Source organism: Saccopteryx leptura, chromosome 2 (assembly GCF_036850995.1).
Source record: "Saccopteryx leptura isolate mSacLep1 chromosome 2, mSacLep1_pri_phased_curated, whole genome shotgun sequence".
Taxonomy (NCBI): Eukaryota; Metazoa; Chordata; class Mammalia; order Chiroptera; family Emballonuridae; genus Saccopteryx; species Saccopteryx leptura.
The window spans coordinates 365,275,177-365,293,950 of NC_089504.1; the positions used below are offsets into that span (position 1 = coordinate 365,275,177).

At 47.3% G+C, this 18,774-nt stretch overlaps 1 protein-coding gene and 1 pseudogene across 5 annotated transcripts in view; one reads left to right on the forward strand and one right to left on the reverse strand.

Moving 5' to 3' along the window:
- PRPSAP2 (phosphoribosyl pyrophosphate synthetase associated protein 2) overlaps window positions 1-17,469 on the reverse strand; it is a 37,525-nt gene extending 20,056 nt beyond the window's left edge. The window contains exons 1-5 of one of the 5 annotated variants that reach the window (XM_066365002.1): window positions 17,356-17,469; window positions 6,816-6,911; window positions 6,423-6,573; window positions 5,507-5,559; window positions 2,589-2,655 (exon numbers count right to left, since the gene is read on the reverse strand). In XM_066365002.1, coding sequence (XP_066221099.1) covers window positions 2,589-2,655; window positions 5,507-5,559; window positions 6,423-6,541 — 239 coding nt within the window. In that variant the 5' untranslated portion in view covers window positions 6,542-6,573; window positions 6,816-6,911; window positions 17,356-17,469. Of the gene's footprint in view, window positions 1-2,588; window positions 2,656-5,506; window positions 5,585-6,422; window positions 6,574-6,815; window positions 6,912-17,355 lie in introns of those variants that run through there. The other 4 variants (XM_066365001.1, XM_066365003.1, XM_066365005.1 and 1 more) reach the window with 4 other exon arrangements.
- Window positions 8,586-11,820, forward strand: LOC136392419 (tubulin alpha-1A chain-like; annotated as a pseudogene).
- Window positions 17,470-18,774: the final 1,305 nt, after the last annotated feature.

Consider the following 18,774-nt stretch of genomic DNA (forward strand, 5'->3'; position numbering starts at 1 on the left):
CTCCAAATTACACAGCGGTCCCCACCCTCTCTCGCCTACTGCAAGGTATCACTGCAGCAGTTCTCCCTCTGTAGCCTCCGTCATAAATGTGTCATATACTCCCTGGGCTCGTACACATCAGCATATATATAAGGTCTACCGGAAAGTTCTGTCCGTTTCTATCACAAGTTTCGACACGTAAGCACGTTTATTTGGCGCGTGTGTGCCTATTTTTATCACTTAATGTATACATACTGATGTAGCAAATTAACTAAAACAAAGTTGATTCACGTCAGCCTTATGTGTGAAGCCACAGTGTACCCATGGCTACTGATAAAGTTCATTTACGCCACTGTAATTTTTACGAATTTCAACAAGGAAGAAATGCTACAGAAGCATGTCTGTTGCATCCACCATATTCCCCGGACTTAGCACCCTCCGACTATCACTTGTTTTTGTTCTTACAAAATTTTTTGAAGGGCAAAAAATTCAAAAATGAAGAAGATATCAAACAAGCACTGGTTCAATTTTTTGCATCAAAAGATAAAACATTTTTCAAAAATGGGATATACAAATTGCCCTCACGCTGGCAAGAAATCATTAATAACAATGGCAATTATATTATTTAATAAAGTTTATTGACGGTAAGAAAAATTCGTATTTTGTTTTATTCCAAAAACGGACAGAACTTTCCGGTAGACCTTATATATGTACGTATGTACGCACACACGCCGCACACACGCACAGACGCGCAGGCACACACGCACGCACACACGCGTGCACACACACACATGCGCAGGCACATCCCCTGCGCAGCAGATCTCAGGAGAGCTGTCTGCCCTCGCTACCTCCACTCATCCAGTCTGCTTCTCCCCCAGGCCACCCAGGACCCCATGTGGTTCCATCACAAGGCCAGTGCTCAGCCCTTCTCCCACCTCACCCAACAGCGGGTCACACACAGCTATGCCCCGACCCCCTGCTGCACTGGACTCGCTTCACTTCCAGGACCCCCCATCTCTCCTGGTATCTTTGCTGGTTTCTCTTCTCCCCGACGTCTGGTCCTAGCTCGCGTTCATTTGTCCTCTCCTCCTCCCTCCTCCCTTGGGCTTCTCATCCAATGTCACAGCTTTAGAAATACTGGAGACTCTCACATGTAGAGCCCCAGCCCAAGCTTCTCGACTCCAACCTAACAAATTCCACTGCTACTTGATGATTCCACTCAACTGTCTGTTAAGACATCTCAAAACTCAGGCCCTGGCTGGTTGGCTCAGTGGTAGAGCATTGGCCCGTCGTGTGAAAGTCCCGGGTTCGATTCCCAGCCAGGGCACACAGGAGAAGCACCCATCTGCTTCTCCACCCCTTCCCCTCTCCTTCCTCTCTGTCTCTCTTCCCCTCCCGCAGCCGAGGCTCCATTGGAGCAAAGATGGCCCGGGCACTGAGGATGGCTCTGTGGCCTCTGCCTCAGGCGCTAGAATGGCTCTGGTTGCGGCAGAGCGACGCCCCAGATGGGCAGAGTATCGCCCCCTGGTGGGCATGCCGGGTGGATCCCGGTCGGGCGCATGTGGGAGTCTGACTGCCTCCCCGTTTCTAACTTTGGAAAAATACAAAAAAAAAAGTAAAAATAAAAAGGAAATCAATAGGAGGACTGGAAAATGGGGAGGATTCCGGAGCCATCCTTCTGATGTCCTGAATGCTAAGTCCAGCTCAGCCTCCAGGGCTTACTTGTCCCCTCAGATCACACACACGATCTCTGAGCATGTGTCCAGATGGCCCCACACTGGTCTCTGGGGAGACACAGCCAACACCCAGGAGCCAGGCAACACGAGCTGTTCTGTGTTCTGCAGTCTGCCGTGGAGGAGGGCGGGGCTCTGTTGTCATCAAAAGTCTCTGCTCCAACCCAGCGCCCCCACCCTACCCCACCGTTTCTCTCTCTGTGGCCTGTGATCCCCAGTCGACCGTGGTAGGAAAACATTAAATGAAAAACTCCATAAATAAACAATTTATAAGTTCCCGATGGCACGCTACTCTGCAGAGTGTGATGAAGTCTCTTACTGCCCTGCTCCACCCCAGCTGGGATGTTAATCAGGCCTCTGTCCAGCAAATCCATACTGTATGTGACAACTGCCCATCAGTCACTCCGCGAGCCATCTGAGTGATCAGATCAGCTGCCAGAGAGAGAGACAGACATCACACTCACGTAACTCTTATTTCAATGTGTCATCATAATTGCTGTTTTATTATGAGTTATTGCTGTTAATCTCTTACTGGGCCTCATTTATAAATCACACTTTACCACAGACGTGTATGCACACACAGAAAAAACAGAGCATCTATAGGAGTCAGTACTGTCTGCAGGTTTAGACATCCACTGGGGGTCCTGGAACATGTCCCCTGTGGTAAGTGGAGGACCCCTGTGCTTGGTTACTTCCACTCTTCAGCAACACTGAGAGAACATACAACAGTCAGCAGTTAAGTCAGAAAAATTAGCCGAGTAAGATACCAATTTTAAAACTATCTTATTCTTCCTGTCTAGCCAACTCTTACTCTAAACACGCATGCCCAACAGGAACCCCCCAAAAAAACAACACTTCTATTGGCTTAGTTCTTACTTTGAAACAGTTTGAATGATGAAAACATCTTTTCCCCTCACGGACTCTTGAATTTGTACTCTTGTTTCTGGAAGGAAAAGGAAAAAAAAGGAGAGGACTGAAGAAGGTATGTAATTTATGTTTTTAAAAATACACAAAGAATTTTCAACATTCTCCAATGTTACAAAATATGAAAACTGAAACTGTTACAAAACAGATTAGCTTTAGATAATAAACATACTGCCATTAGTCATACTTTTTAAACATGGTTTCATGATATCTTTAAGATAGAATTAATTTCTGACTTGAAACCAGTAAATCTACACTTCTCACTTCTAGTAAGCACTGTACCACTCTGAGTATAGTATCTATAGGAAATTATATACTCATTCCCTCAACCAGCAACAATTAAGAATTTATTAGCAGCCCTGGATGGCTGGCTCAGTGGATAGCGCATCAGCTCGGCATATAGACATCCTGGATTTGATTCCCGATTAGGGCACACATGAGAAGTAACCATCTGATTCTCTTCCCCTCCCTCTCATCCCTCTCTCTCTTTTCCCCTACTGCAGCCAGTGGCTTGATTGGTTCAAGTGTCAACCCGTCAGCCTCAGGCACTAAAAATAGCTCAGGTGATTCAAGCATCAGCCCCAGACAGGGGTTGCCAGGTAGATCCTGTTCAGCACATGTGAGAGTCTATCTACCCTCCTCTCACTTAAAATAATAAAATAAAAACTCAGTGGTAGAGCGTCGGCCTGGTGTGCAGAAGTCCCGGGTTCGATTCCCGGCCAGGGCACACAGGAGAAGCGCCCATCTGCTTCTCCACCCCTCCCCCTCTCCTTCCTCTCTGTCTCTCTCTTCCCCTCCCGCAGCCGAGGCTCCATTGGAGCAAAGATGGCCCGGGCGATGGAGATGGCTCCTCGGCCTCTACCCCAGGTGCTAGAGTGGCTCTCATTGCAACAGTGACGCCCGGCGGAGCAGAGTATCGCCCCCTGGTGGGCGTGCCGGGTGGATCCCGGTCGGGCGCATGCGGGAGTCTGTCTGACTGTCTCTCCCCGTTTCCAGCTTCAGAAAAATACAAAAAAAATAATAATAAAATTAAAAAAAAATAACTTAAAAAGAAATTTATTAGCCATAAAATATTATAATAATGTTGTGAGAGCAATTATAAATTAAGTCCAATATCCCTACTCTCAAAAAATTTGTGATCTGCCACAAGGAAACAATCAGACAAACCCGGAACAGAACAAGACAACCTCTTCAAAAGGTCAATGTCACGGGAAGAAAAATGAAAAGGTAAGAAATTGCAGATGAGAAGAAATTAAAGATATTAGAAATACAGTGCTTGAACCATGAAACCTGGTTTAAAAAAACAGCTACAAAAGGGTCTTAAGGACAACTAAGGGATTGCAAATATAGACTAGACATTAGTTGATTAAAGAATTATCAAATATCCTTAAGTGTGATATCGGTAGTATATTTATGTAGAATAAAGTCCTTGTTCTTCAGAGGTGCATGACCAAGCATTCTGGGGTTAAGAGTCTGGATGTCTGCAACTTACTTCACATACAAATTCATACAGCAAAATGCTGACTGTTGAATTAGGTGGTAGATATAAACACTGGTATATTAACTGTATACTACTCACTCAACTTCTTTGTATGTTTGAATATTTTCATTTAAAATGTTAGAAAAAGTGAAATACATGTCTGAAAAGGAACACAGCACCATGGAATGAAAACGAGCTTCAGAGTCAGAGCGATCTGGAATCGAATCCTGCCCTCCTCTGTCTGAGCCCTCCTACCTCACATCACCCCTGAACTCAGTTCTCCAAAGTCTTGTCACGGAAGGAATCCGTAGGCTGTCCCCTCCTCCCTTCACACAGATACAAGGACTTCCTGTGCCCTCCCTCACGCAGCTGCAGGGTGGACCCAGCACAGATACAAGTACTTCCTGTGCCCTCCCTCACGCAGCTGCAGGGTGGACCCAGCTCCGCCTGAGTCTTCACCACCAGCTCTCCCAGCCCTCCCCTCCAGCCTAGACAGAGGACAGCATCCGATTCTCATAGCAGCAGGGTCTTCTGCACACGCTCCCTGCGTCTTCTCTGCAACTACACTTCTGTTCCCACTGAAGCCTCCCGGCCGCTGAGACAGGAAAGAAGAGGCAGAACAAACGGGGACGCAAGCCCGTGCCTCTTCCGAGTCTATTCCGAGTTACAGAATACGAAATACCCAACAAAACCCTACGGTGGAAACGAGAGGGACCTCACTGGCCACCCTCTATGTACCAAGAGCTGTGCTAGGCACACAAATTACCCCATTTAATCCTCAAGCAGCCCTAATTATCTGCGGTTTGGAAGGGTTACACAACTTGCTAAGGATAAGTTGACTCTCAAACTCTTGCAAACGGCCCAACATCATGTGCTAGAATATAGAAATTACAACAGTTAAATAATAAATGGCTTTTACAACTTGAGATGTTTATGCAATGACACAGATCACTAGCAAAAAGCATTTCTTAATAAGATTTCATGAAGTCTAACCCATGGCAGCTTACAGAGAGGTAAAGAACCACCACCAATTAGTACTGAGGCCACACAGGATATACTCATCCTGCCGAAGGTGGCATGAATTCAACCAACAACTGAAACAATGTTTCCAGTCAGCTGACCAGCTGGTTCCTATATCCAGGCAGTTTTTATTCAAGGAGGCCTAAGACCTGGCACTGGAGCCCAGATGGAACTTGCTCGGGGCTCTGTAATTACGTAGTTGGTCTTGGTGAAGCTAGAACACCACTCTCACCCGCTTGCCTGCTTTACTTCCTTGCTAATGGAACTAACTAGACCCTGAATCTAGTTGTTTCAGTAACAGATGAAGGCCTGAGCCAGTGGGTCACACTCTGCAAAAAGATCAATGTTACGCACATCAAAGATCGCTCACCTCGGTTAGGTTCCTGGTAAACCTGCACTTTGCCCATTTCCACCCCCAGCCGCCTAGAGAAGAGAAAGGGGGGGAAAGCTGAAAAGGTAATAGAATAGACTCAACATCTTTACTATTTAAGGATGATCCATAAATTTATAAAAATAAATAGAGGTAATCTTATAAAATTTAAAGTCAATACCAACTTGTTCTGTAGCTCCATTACCTAACCCCCCAACCCCCACCCCATGCCTACCCAAGAAGGTCTACGTGGGTCTTGCCCTGCCTGCTCACTGCCCACTTCCTGTGCTCTCTACACGCCACCCATGTTCCTGGGGCACTGGCTCCTGCTGCACACCACAGGGCCTTTGCACCAACTGCTCCCTCTGCCGGCAGGGCTCTGCCCACAGACCTTCACTCTGTGACTCACTCAAGTTTCTCAAGCTACATCCCAGCCCCTCAGTGTCAAAGGCCTCTGGGCACTCATTCTTTTCAGAGTGCTGACCACCACCTGACACTGTCTTATTTATGTTGCTGAACTGCTTCTTGTCTAGATTCATCTCAATGTAAGAAGAAAGGATTTTGACTGTTCACTGTTAATCCCCAGTATTTAAATCAAGACCTAAAATAACTAAAATTTCATTGAACTATAATCTATCAACTATCGCTACACGGTATCCAAGTCACTGTTCTTTATACGCAAATAGTCTTTACATAGGAAGCGCCCAGCACAATGCCCAGCACTCGTCAGGCACTCGGTCAGCTATGCGGAATGAACGCACAGGGTGTCACGATGGCTGACAGGAAGGCGAGGCCGCAATATGCACAGATGAAATGCAGATGAACTGTCTTCTCTCAAGTTCAACAATCAGTGCTAATCCGATTGTCAAATTAAAACATCACGTACTACAGATATACACAGGACGATTTAACTCACTCAGCAATTTTCTTTGAAAGCTCCATACACGACGAATTAGAATTTGCTGAAAACAACACCAGCCCTCCTTTGGTTATGTTCATCTTGGTTTCTAATTCAGGTGGCGCCACACAAAACATCAAAACCTTCTTGGTCTTCGACTTCTCAGAGCCTGGAAGGACATAACACATATCAAGAACTATGACAGTAGATACACCTGAATGGATTTTTTAAAAATAGTAAATGATTTCGGCTGAAGGAAATTAGTTTTCATCATAATGGAGTCTTTTATATGAAATATATAAGGACAAATAAAAAGTCCACTTAAGAGTTTAGGGTTCCAAGCTTATGGTACTATGTCATCACATGATGTAATCGGTTTTCATGATCACTGGGAATAAGTGATACACTTACAAGAAAGGCGGAGCTGAAGAGCTCAGTGTTACACTGTTTGCTGCTTAAAGTCAATTATGGACAACCTCCTTTTATTCTCTGACAACAAAATTCCTCCTGGATTAACACACAGAAAAATGGCAGAGCCATTAGCAAGGACACGGACTGATTGATCCTTAAACAATAACTCAGTGACCCGTCCACACCCAGCTCTTCCTGGAGGACCTGTGCACCACAACACCTCCCCTGGGTGTGCAGCTGCCTCTCAGACGCCTGAAGTCATGTCTACAGCTGACCTTGTCATCTTCGTTTTCTGCTACCAGACCACAAGGTCAACCACATAATAACTTTGCAGGAAAGTCAAGTGATCATGCACGTGACAGGCAACAGTGCAAACAAAAACTCATGGGAGCTGAGGTTCTAATCCCACTGGCCATCAATGCGCCCTTTCCCTTCCAGTCGGGGCCCAGCGGACGCAACAGTAACAATCCCGCGGCCACGGGCAGGGGCCTTCCCTGCCCGCCCACTGCATTTCTGCAGCTGTTTACTTGGGGTGGTGCAGGGAAGGCTGGTGGAGATTACGGAAGGGCTGAAGCCAGACAGATCTTTTTTGTTATTCTTAAAATTTAATTACACAAGTAATATCCCCTGGTAAAATAAAAAAACAGACACATGATACCTAAGGCTACAGCCACCAGTCCCAGCCCCAACTTCTGCCACACCCACCAGCCCAGTTCTTATTCGTTTGGTATGAACACCATCAGGCGTTCTGTATACATTCACACATGTGGCCCCTATAAAATATATGTACAAAAATACATTTCTAACATAAAAAGGAATCATGAAAATCTACCTATAATTTTGCTTTTTTGTTAAACAATATACCTTGACAGCTCACATTAGAAAACAGAGGCTCCCACCTGACCCGGTGGTGGCGCAGTGGATAGAGCGTCGGACTGGGATGCAGAAGGGCCCAGGTTCGAGACCCCGAGGTTTCCAGCTTGAGCACGGGCTTATCTGGTGTGAGCAAAAGCTCACCAACTTGGACCCAAGATCACTGCTCGAGCAAAGGGTTACTCGGTCTGCTGAAGGCCCGCAGTCAAGGCACATATGAAAAAGCAATCAATGAACTAAGGTGTCGCAATGCACAATGAAAAACTAACGATTGATGCTTCTCATCTCTCTGTTCCTGTCTGTCTGTCCCTGTCTATCCCTCTCTCTGACTCTCTGTCTCTGTAAAAAAAAAAAAAAGAAAATAGAAGCTGCCGGCCCTGGCTGGTTGGCTCAGAAGTAGAGCACCAGCCCAGTGTTTGGAAGTCCCAGGTTCGATTCCGGGTCAGAGCACACAGGAGAAGCGCCCATCTGCTTCTCCACTCTTCCCCCTCTCCTTCCTCTCTGTCTCTCTCTTCCCCTCCCACAGCCAAGGCTCCACTGGAGCAAAGTTGGCCCCGGGCACTGAGGACGGCTCCATGGCCTCTGCCTCAGGTGCTAGAATGGCTCCCGTCACAACAGAGCAACATCCCAGATGGGCAGAGCATCACCTCCTGGTGGGCATGCCAGTGGGTCCCGGTTGGGTGCATGTGGGAGTCTGTCTGACTGCCTCCCTGCTTCTAACTTCGGAAAAATACAAAAAAAAAAAAAAAAAAAAAGGAGCCCTCCCATGTCCTTTTTAACTGCTGCCAGTATTTTATGACTCAGATATGCCAAATTTTGCAGGTTACCATCCTGAGCAGGCTTCCCTGTGCCCATGTGCACGTTCCTGCAGTGCCTGCAACAAGGAACCGTGGAGTCATGAGGGCAGTGCGAAGTAAGTCACGTCAGAAGGCCAGGAGACTGCGCCACACAGAGCACACCTCTTAAGGGGCGTTCCACAATGGGAAATGCGGAGCATTACAATGGCTTTACCTGGAGTCTAGGAATTACAGACAGAAACATATGCACAACTGACCAAAGCCCTACAGAGACCAGGGAGACCACTGGTGTCTACCATGGAAAGTAACTTCAGGCTCTTGGGTCCTGGCTTCCAAGATGACCAAGAAAAACAGGAACAATGGTTGTGCCAGAAGAGCATGGCCATGTGCATCTGCTCACTGTGCCACCTGTGCCCGCTGCGTTCCTGATACACTGTAGAGCAGGGGTCCCCAAACTTTTTACATAGGGGGCCAGTTCTCTGTCCCTCAGACCGTTGGAGGGCCGGAGTATAAAAAAAACTATGAACAAATCCCTATGCACACTGCACATATCTTATTTTTAAGTAAAAAAACAAAATGGGAACAAATACAATATTTAAAATAAAGAACAAGTAAATTTAAATCAACATACTGACCAGTATTTCAATGGGAACTATGCTCCTCTCACTGACCACCAATGAAACAGGTGCCCCTTCCAGAAGTGCGGTGGGGGCCGGATAAATGGCCTCAGGGGGCCGCATGTGGCCCGCAGGGCCGTAGTTTGGGGACCCCTGCTGTAAGAGGCTGCGCCATTGGGGATATTTCTGAAGTGACTGCCTTCGAGGCAACGCGCTTCCCAAGCTGTCAGTGAAACCACATGATCGTGGGAGTTTGCCCTTCACAGCAAGGCGGCCAGGAATCGTCTCAGTCATTGTTCTTGGGAAGCCGGGAAGGACCGCACCGACACCCCACCCGGATCTAGACCTGTGGGTGCTGCACCCTGACCTCTACCAAAGCCCACATAAAAAGGTAAGTCCTTAAGGACTGGAAAGTTCTCTGGGGGAAAAAAATGGAAATTATACTTTAAAAAAATAGCATTGAAGCAGGGTCAGCAAACCGCTGCTCACGGGTCAGATTGGTCCCTCCAAAGGTTATTTCCGTAAATGACAGTGTAACGGAACATAGCCACACTCTGCCCACAAACTGTGGGTATAACGGCATCTGCTACCTGGCCCTCCACGGAAAACGCTTGCTCACCCGGCTTTACAGCCTAGTGCAGGGCAGCGTGGCTGTCATAAAGGACAGAAATAATGTATTTAATAATCAACACTCAAGAGCTGGAAGAGATCTCACGTGGGTTCTAACACCATCTCTCAACCAATACACGTCTGTATTTAGGAACAGAGGGTACAGGTCTGGAAAAGGAAACAAACAGGCTTTGGAGGCAAATGTGTGTTTGCATCTCGGCTACTACTGCCCCTTGACTCACTGTGCCTTGTACAAGTTACCTAATTCCTTAGCCTTTTATTTCTAAAAAAAATATTTTTATCTATTCTTTTTAGAGGACGGAGAGAGAGATACAGAGAAGGGGGGAGGAGCAGGAAGCATCAACTCCCATATGTGCCTTGACCAGGCAAGCTCAGGGTTTTGAACTGGCAACCTCAGTGTTCCAGGTCGACACTTTACTTCCTTAGCCTTTTAAAAACCTCTCTTAGCCTCACTTCCCTCATCCATACAGCTGTGAATACTGACGTTACCGAGTTACTGTAAACTAATTTCTGTCCAGCACTAAACACAATGCCCCATACATACAATATGCTTGGTAAATGGAAGCTACATATGAGTAAACATAACATTTTAGTTACCTACAAACAAATACAGTAACATGTATGAGGTGGCCATCTTTTTACATTCCCGCAACCTTCAGCCTGACCAGGCAATGATGCAGTTGATAGAGCATCAGCCTGGGACGCTGAGGACCCTGGTTCAAAACCTTGAGGTCACTGGCTTGAGCATGGGCTCATCTGGCTCAAGTGCTGGCTCACCAGCTTGAGTGTGGGTTCACAGACATGACCCCATGGTCACTGGCTTGAGCAAGGGGTCACTGGCTCGGCTGGAGCCCCTCAGTCAAGGCACATATGAGAAAGCAATCAATGAACAACTAAGGTGCTGCAACTATGAGTTGATGCTTCTCATCTCTCTCCCTTCCTGTATGTCTGTTCCTCCCTCTATCCCACTAAAGAAAAAGAAGACCATTTGTGTGTGACAGAGGAGAGGGAGGGATGACTCCTTCAACATCTTCTTCAGTGAGATAGGCGGCAGTGTTTACAGACCTGGAACCCACAGTCATTACTGAAGTTCACACTGGTACCTACTGCCAACTCCTCCACCCTGAGCTGCTTGTCAGAGGCAAAGAAGGTGCTGTTAATAACTGGCTGACCAATACACAGGTCTTCAGAGCTTCTTGGTTTCCCGCAGCTGTGGTGGGGTAACTGGTTCTGGGTTCACCTCCCTGCTGATGGATCGTCACCTTTGAAATGGCAAGAAGTCTCCACTTACCCAGCCATACTGGTTTCCACAACTGCAGCTGAGCCCTACAACTCCATCCTCACCAACCACACCGCCATGGAGCACTTTGTGCCTTCACGGCTGACAACGAGGCCATGCACAACACCGACTGCAGAAACCTTGCTACTGAACGCCTGAGCTATGCTAACCAGAATAGGCTGATACGCCAAATCGTGCCCTCCACCACTGCTTCCCTCAAACTGCTGGGGCATGAATGTCGATCTGACTGATTTCCAGACCTATATGGTTCCCATCCCTACATTCACTTCCTTCTGGCCACATGTGCCCCTGTCATCTCTGCCATGAACAATCTTCTGTAGCAGAGATCACCGATGTGTGCTTTAAGTCAGCCAACCAGAGGGTGAAATACATGGCCTGCTGCCTGTTGTACCAGGGCAACCTGGCTCCTAAAGATGTCAACGCTGCCGGTGCCACCATCAAGACCAAGTGGACCATCCAGTTTGTGGACTGGTGCTCCACTGTTCTAAGTTGGCGTTAATTATTAGCCAGCCGCCCACTGTGGTTCCTAGTGGACACCTGGCCCAAGGACAGGGAACTGTGTGCACGCTGAGCAACACCACAACTATTTCTGCAGCCTGAGCTCGCGCTACTGCAAGTGTGACCTGATGTACGACAAGCGGACCTTTGCTCACCAGTACATGGGTGACGGCCAGAGGAAGGACTTTTCTGAAGCCCAGGAGGACAGGGCTGCCCTTGAGAAGGGTTATGAGGAGGATGGTATAGATTCTATTGAAGGAGAGGGTGAAGATAAAAAAGAGGAATGCTAAAGTTAATAAATCACAAAGATGCTGCTTTTGCCAGGAGGCTTATCCCTTTTAAACATTGAAAAGTTGTTTGTGGTCTTATCAGTTACTTCGTACATAGTACACACTGGCCTATGCTTTAAAACAGGATGCTTTGTTACAGATCCAACCTCTTTATTTCTCTGATGGGTGGAATGAAGTATTCTCTGAGTTCAAAAAAAAAATAAAGAAAAAAGAGGCTCCCAATATACAAAAGCCCTGGACCAGATAGATGGCTTCACAGATGAATTTCACCAAAAATTCAAAGAAGAACTAACATCTATCTTTCTCAAACTATTCCAAAAAAATCAAGAGGGAAGACTCTCAAACTCATTTTATGCAACCAGCATTATCCTAATTTCAAAACCAAAGACACTACACAAGAAAAAATTATAGGCCAATATCTCTGCTGAACATAGATGCAGAAATCTTCAATGAAGATATAAGCAAACCAAATTCAGCAATTCATTAAAAGTTATACACAACAATCAACTGGGATTCATTCCAGGGATGCAAGGCTGGTTCAATGCCCCTGGATCAATCAACATGATATGCCACATAAACAAAATGACAGATAAATATCATATGATTGTATCAAGAGATGCAGAAAAAGCATATGACAAAATCTAACATCCACTTATGATCAAAACTCTCAGCAGAGTGGGGATAAAGGGAACATATCTCAAAATATCCCACTACTTGATAACAAATTATACAAGGCTACAGTAATCAAAACCGCATGGCCTGACCAGGCGGTGGCGCAGTGGATGGAGTGTCAGAATGAGGACCCAGGTTCGAGACCCAGAGGTCGCCAGCTTGAGCGCAGGCTCATCTGGTTTGAGTAAAAGCTTATCAGCTTGGACCTAAGGTTGCTGGCTCGAGCAAGGGGTTACTCAGTTGGCTGAAGGCCCGCGGTCAAGGCGCATATGAGAAAGCAATTAATGAACAACTGGGGTGTCGCAATGAAAAACTGATGACTGATGCTTCTCGTCTCTCTCCGTTCCTGTCTGTCTGTCCCTATCTATCCCTCTGTCTGACTCTCACTTTGTCTCTGTAAAAAAAAAACAAAAAAAAAAACCCCGCATGGTGTTAGCATAAAAAGACATACAGATTAATGGAGCCAAATAAAGGGCCCAGAACTTAAACCACACTTACATGGTTAACTAATGTATGACAAAGAAGGCAAGAACATACAGAACAGTTCTCTCTCTCTCTCTCTCTCTCTCTCTCTCTCTTTTTGGAGAGAGGCAGGGGGAGAGACAGGAACATTGAGCTGCTCCTGTATGTGCCCTGACCGGGGATGGAACCAGCAACCTCCACCAGTGGGACGACACTCCAACCCACTGAGCTATGGCCAGGGCTTAACTTTTTTTAATTGATTTTTAAAGAGGCAGAGAGAAGAAGGGAGAGAGAGTGGTAGAGGAAGGAAGAGAGAGGGGAGGGGTCAGGGAAGCACTCATTTGTTGTTCCACTTAGTCGTGCATTCATGCCCATGTGTGCCCTGACCGGGACTTCAACCCACAATCTTGTCCTTTTGGGATGACGCTCTTAACAAGACTGAGCTAACCAGCCAGGGCAGTAGAATCTCTTCAATTAATGGTTTTAGGAAAACTGGACAGACACACCTCCCTCTCCCCAAAAGAAATCAGACCACTTTCTTACACCATATACAAAAATAAACTCAAATGGATTAAAAATTTAAACGTAAGACCTGAAACCATAAAACTCCTAGAAACATAGGAGTAAACTCTGACACATAGGAGTAAACTCTGACAATGCTCTTAGCAGTATTTTTTTGGCTATGTCTCCTAGGCAAGGGAAATTTAAAAATAAACAAATGAGACTATCAAACTAAGTTTATGAACTAAAAACCATCAACAACACCGAAAGACAACCTATTTGAGTTGAATTGAGAAGATATTCACCAATGATACATCCAATAAGGGGTTAATGTCCAAATATTTAAACAATGTATACAACTTAATACCAAAAAACCCCCAAACAATGTAATTTTTAAAATGGGCAAAGAACCTGATCTCTCCAAAGATAACATACTGATGGTCAATGCGTAAAGTTGCTTAACATCACTCATCACCAGAGAAGTGCAAACTGAAACCACAATGACATATCACCTCACACTCTGTCCGAATGGCGGTCATCAATAAATCAATAAACATATATTGGCAAGGATGTGGAGAAAGGGCAATCTTCGTGCACTACTGATAGGGTTGTAAATTGGTACAGACTAGGGGAAACACTATGGAGGTCCCGCAAAAAAACTTTAAAAGTCAGAGAGAAGGATAAATACCGTATGATTTCACTTACATGAGATCTAAAAAACAAAATACACAGAAACAGACTCACAGACACAGAGGACAAGCTGATGGCTGCCAGAGGGAAAGGGGCTGGAGGGTAATGGGTGAGAACGGTGACTGGGACTAAGATGTCCATGTGATCAGTTATTAAAGTATCACGGGGATGTCTAGTACAGCGTAAGAAATACAGTCCATAATACTGGACTAACTGTAGGGTGTCAGATGGGTACTAGGCTTATTGGGGTGATCGCTTCATAAGGTATATAAACGTCTAGGCCCTGGCCAGTTGGCTCAGCGGTAGAGTGTCGGCCTGGCGTGCGGGGAACCCGGGTTCGATTCCCAGCCAGGGCACATGGGAGAGGCGCCCATTTGCTTCTCCACCCCCCCCTCCTTCCTCTCTGTCTCTCTCTTCCCCTCCCGCAGCCAAGGCTCCATTGGAGCAGGGATGGCCCGGGCGCTGGGGATGGCTCCTTGGCCTCTGCCCCAGGCGCTAGAGTGGCTCTGGTCGCGGCAGAGCGACGCCCCAGAGGGGCAGAGCATCGCCCCTGGTGGGCGTGCCGGGTGGATCCCGGTCAGGCGCATGCGGGAGTCTGTCTGACTGTCTCTCCCCGTTTCCAGCTTCAGAAAAATAAATAAATAAATAAATAAGGTATATAAACATCTAATCACTATGGCATACATCTTTAATTAATGTAAGAATTATATGTCGCCTGACCTGTGGTGGCACAGTGGATAAAGCGTCGACCTGGAAATGCTGAGGTCGCCGGTTCGAAACCCTGGGCTTGCCTGGTCAAGGCACATATGGGAGTTGTTGCTTCCAGCTCCTCCCCCCTTCTCTCTCTTGTCTCTCTCTCCTCTCTCTCCCTCTCTGTCTCTCTCTCCTCTCTAAAAATGAATAAATAAAATTAAATTAAATTTAAAAAAGTTTAAAAAAAATTATGTCAACTATAATTAAAAATAGATTCTTTAGAATCACCCATGCACAAACACACAAAAGCAAACCCTCCCACTCTTCTCCCCATAAATTAGTTGCTTTTACATTTTCCTAAATTTACTCTAGAATGTGAGATTTATCATATGTATGAAAGCCTAGGCAAGGGAAACTAAAAATAAACAAAGATTTATCATCACCCTTTTCAGAGAATCCCAGCACCTTTCCAAAACGCCAATCACACTTCTCTCCGAATGAGATTTGACAATCTGGAGATCTCCTGAATGAAACCACACTCAAAAACCACTAGCTTCGGACATGCCAACAATTTCAAAACCACTGGTGTATTTCCAATGAAGAAGGCTCACACGTTAGTGCATTGCTTTCCTTCCAAAGAGTCCATTATGCAAATCCCTTCTGCCTACAGAGAGCTAGAGTAGGAACCTGCAGACTGGAGTCTGCCTTCCAGTCACCGGTTGTTACTAGCTAAGCCTTGGGCAAGTCACGTGGCTTCACCAGCCTCAGCCTTCCCCCCTTCCTGACAATAGACACTTGGTAAAAAAACAGCTTCCCCTGCCAGAAGTTAAGGTCCAGAACAGCAGAGATGTCTTAAATATTTTATTCTCTGCTGTATACCCAAGTGCCTAGAACAGCACCTGGGATGTGGCAGAGGCTCAACCAATGTTTGTTAAGTAACAAACGTCTGTTGAATAAAGATACCCTCAGCACTTCAACGATGAACCCACGGAACGGAAAGTACTCTGCAAAGTGGAAAGCTATCAAAAGCACGAAGAATTGTTTTCATTAGTGGCGTTCCTCAAATAAACCTTGCCTTTTTTATGCCAGCAATAAAATCAGAACTGTCCAACCTGACCTGAATAATCGTGCATGCCCCTGTGATCCCAGGACGTTTCCTCACGGGCTAACACATTTCCTGAGTGCCCTGAACTCTTAAGTCAATCAAGCAGGGGAAGCGGGGCTCCGGGAGGAAGAAACAAACCTACTGGAGGCTGACGGGTCTCTAAGCAGAAGACATGACTCCAGTTTTCAGTCTTCCGTAGAGTACAGACAGCTCTATATTCCAGCAGCAGGCTGCACAGCCTGTGTCCCACCACCACACACACCAAAAAATAAAAATTAAAAAAAAAAATGGGTTGAAACCCCACCGAATTCTGCTTGAGGCTGTTAGTGAAAACGGACAAAGACCCAGATTTTTTTTTGGGGGGGGGGGGGGGAAGGCTATTGTAAATACACCTTATTTGTAAAAAATTTCTATCCAGTGCTCTAAGAAAGAACACCTAACTTTGGTCCAGTATTTCCCATTTGGGAATGGACCCCAAGGTAAGAAAGAAAGACAAAGCTATATGCATGCTCAGAAGTGGTCAGTGCCAAGATTTTTTGAGAAGGAACACTGGACATGATAGGGTAACTAAGTAAAACAAAACTTAAATGAAAACTAAATTGTTCAGTAAAACTAAATACACTATCAACACATATGTTTTGTTTTGTTTTAATATCCGGGACATATACAAAAGAAATGTTAAGAGAAGAACAGAATTGCGTCCTCTCTAATCAGAACTGGGTAATAACGACGGTCCAATCCAGGGCAGGGCACACACAGACAAGAAGGGTAGGATTTACACTGTGGGGTTCACAATGTGGCTGAATTCTTTTATTTGTGAATTTAAAATTTCTTAAACATCGGAAAGCCCACTTCCTCACGCCGCACCTCTCCACTCTGCATTTCCTCCTTCTAAACAGCCGCACGGCGCCAGCGGGAAAACACGCTTTTAGCATCCGTGTCGTGTACTTGGGGAGGGAGGGGAGGAAACATCTCTCAAAGTGCAGTATCTTAAAAACTGCACGGAGATCCTCTCTCTGCCGCTGCGGGTGAGGCCCGAGTGGAACACAAAGATCGTTTGCAGGTGGGGGGCTGCGGGCGTGGGGGCCAGTCCAGAAACGTCCGCGACCAGCATGGCCCGAGGGCTGGGGAGCGCTGGGGGCCGGGATGGAGGAGGGCGTTCCGAGGCGCCCCGCTGCAGGTGCTCCCATCCGGGCTCCGCCGCCGCCGGCCGCGCGCCACGCCGGGGCCCCGCGGACCCCGAGACCCGGGAGGAGGGAGAGGGTAAGGGGAGGAGGGAGGGGGTTGGGGAGAGGGGCGCCGGGGCGCGAGGCCCGCGCTCGGACTCGCGCCCACCCACGCTTCCGGCCCCTGGCACCTGCGCCCCGCGATGCCCCGCGCCGCCACTCGTCGCAGGCCCCCGCCCCGCCTACCTGGCCCCGACCCCAGCCCCGGCCTAGCAGCCTCGGCTGCCGAAGGAAGAGAGGACCGAGTCTCCCAGCGACGTCTCTATGAGCAAAATGGCGACGGCTTGCGCAAGGCGTGCGTCCGCGCCGACTGCGAGGCTTTGTGGGCGGGGCAGGAGGCGGGGCCTCGGCCGGGCAGGAGGCGGGGCCAGGAACTGAGTCTGCGGGAGCACCAGGCTAAGAGGGAATTTGGGCGGGGCCGCGGGCAGGTGGGAGGCGGGGCCTCGGCGGGGTCAGGAACTGAGTCTGGACTGTGGGCGGGGCCGCAGCCGGGTAGAAGGCGGGGCCAAGAACTGAGTCTGCGGAGGCACAGGCTGAGGGCTGTGGGTAGGGCTTCAGGCCGGCAGGAGGCGGAGCCTCGGTGGGCAGGAGGCGGGGTCAGGAACTGAGTCTGCAGGGGCACCTGGCTGAGAGGGGATGTGGGCGGGGCTATGGGCGGGGCCGCGGCCGGGCAAAAGGCAGAGCCCAGAACTGAGTCTGCGGAGGCACCGGCTGAAGGCTGTGGGCGGGGCCTCGATGGTCAGGAGGCGGGGCCAAGAACTGAGTCCGCGGAGGCACCTGGCGGAGGGCTGTGTGCGCGTGGCCTACCGACAGAGGCGCCCACCTTGACGCTTGGCCTCCGGTTCTGATGCAACCGGAGGCGGGTGCGGCCCCGCCTCTGGGGTCCTGGACCGCTGGAGCCCCGCAGCAGCTGTGAAAGCCAGAGGCAGGGTCTGGAGGATTGAAGAGTGTGCTCTGAATATAATATTTGGGATTAGAGCCAGTGGTGGGATTCAAATAATTTAACAACTGGTTCTCTGCCCAAGTAACCGGTTTAAGTATATTAAAAAAAAGATATACCAAAAGGTAGTTTATTACTTCATGCATTTAATAGTTAAATAAGAACCATAAAAGAGGTACACAAAACTAGATGATGTTATAAGAGAGAGTTTTAAAATATTAATGAAAACGTATTAAATAATACCTGACAAAGAAACCCACAATAAAACCGTTAAGATGTTTCCAAGGACAGCCTGGTTGTTTGGTACTTTTTCTCTTTACCGTTAAATGTTTGTTTACTGAAGCAACGAATACGAGGAAATTGAAATGTATTTCATCAAGTGTCTAATGAGTTTTATGAAATGAATAAATATTACAAGCACAGTTCCGTCAAAATTTTTTGACCTATGTGATAGAATCAATCGGAGTCCGAAAGACCAGTGTAACAGGCTTTATTGAAAGAAAACCTGCCGGGCTGTCTCGTAAGGGACAGCAGCCCAGTTTATGGTGGGTACAGCAATTTTAAAGGCATTTAGGGGAGGAAGGAGGACATGGGGCCGCCTATCATTGGTAGGGTAGTTAGGCAGTTATGTGGAAGTTTTAGCTTAGTTCGGATTATTGCCTTAT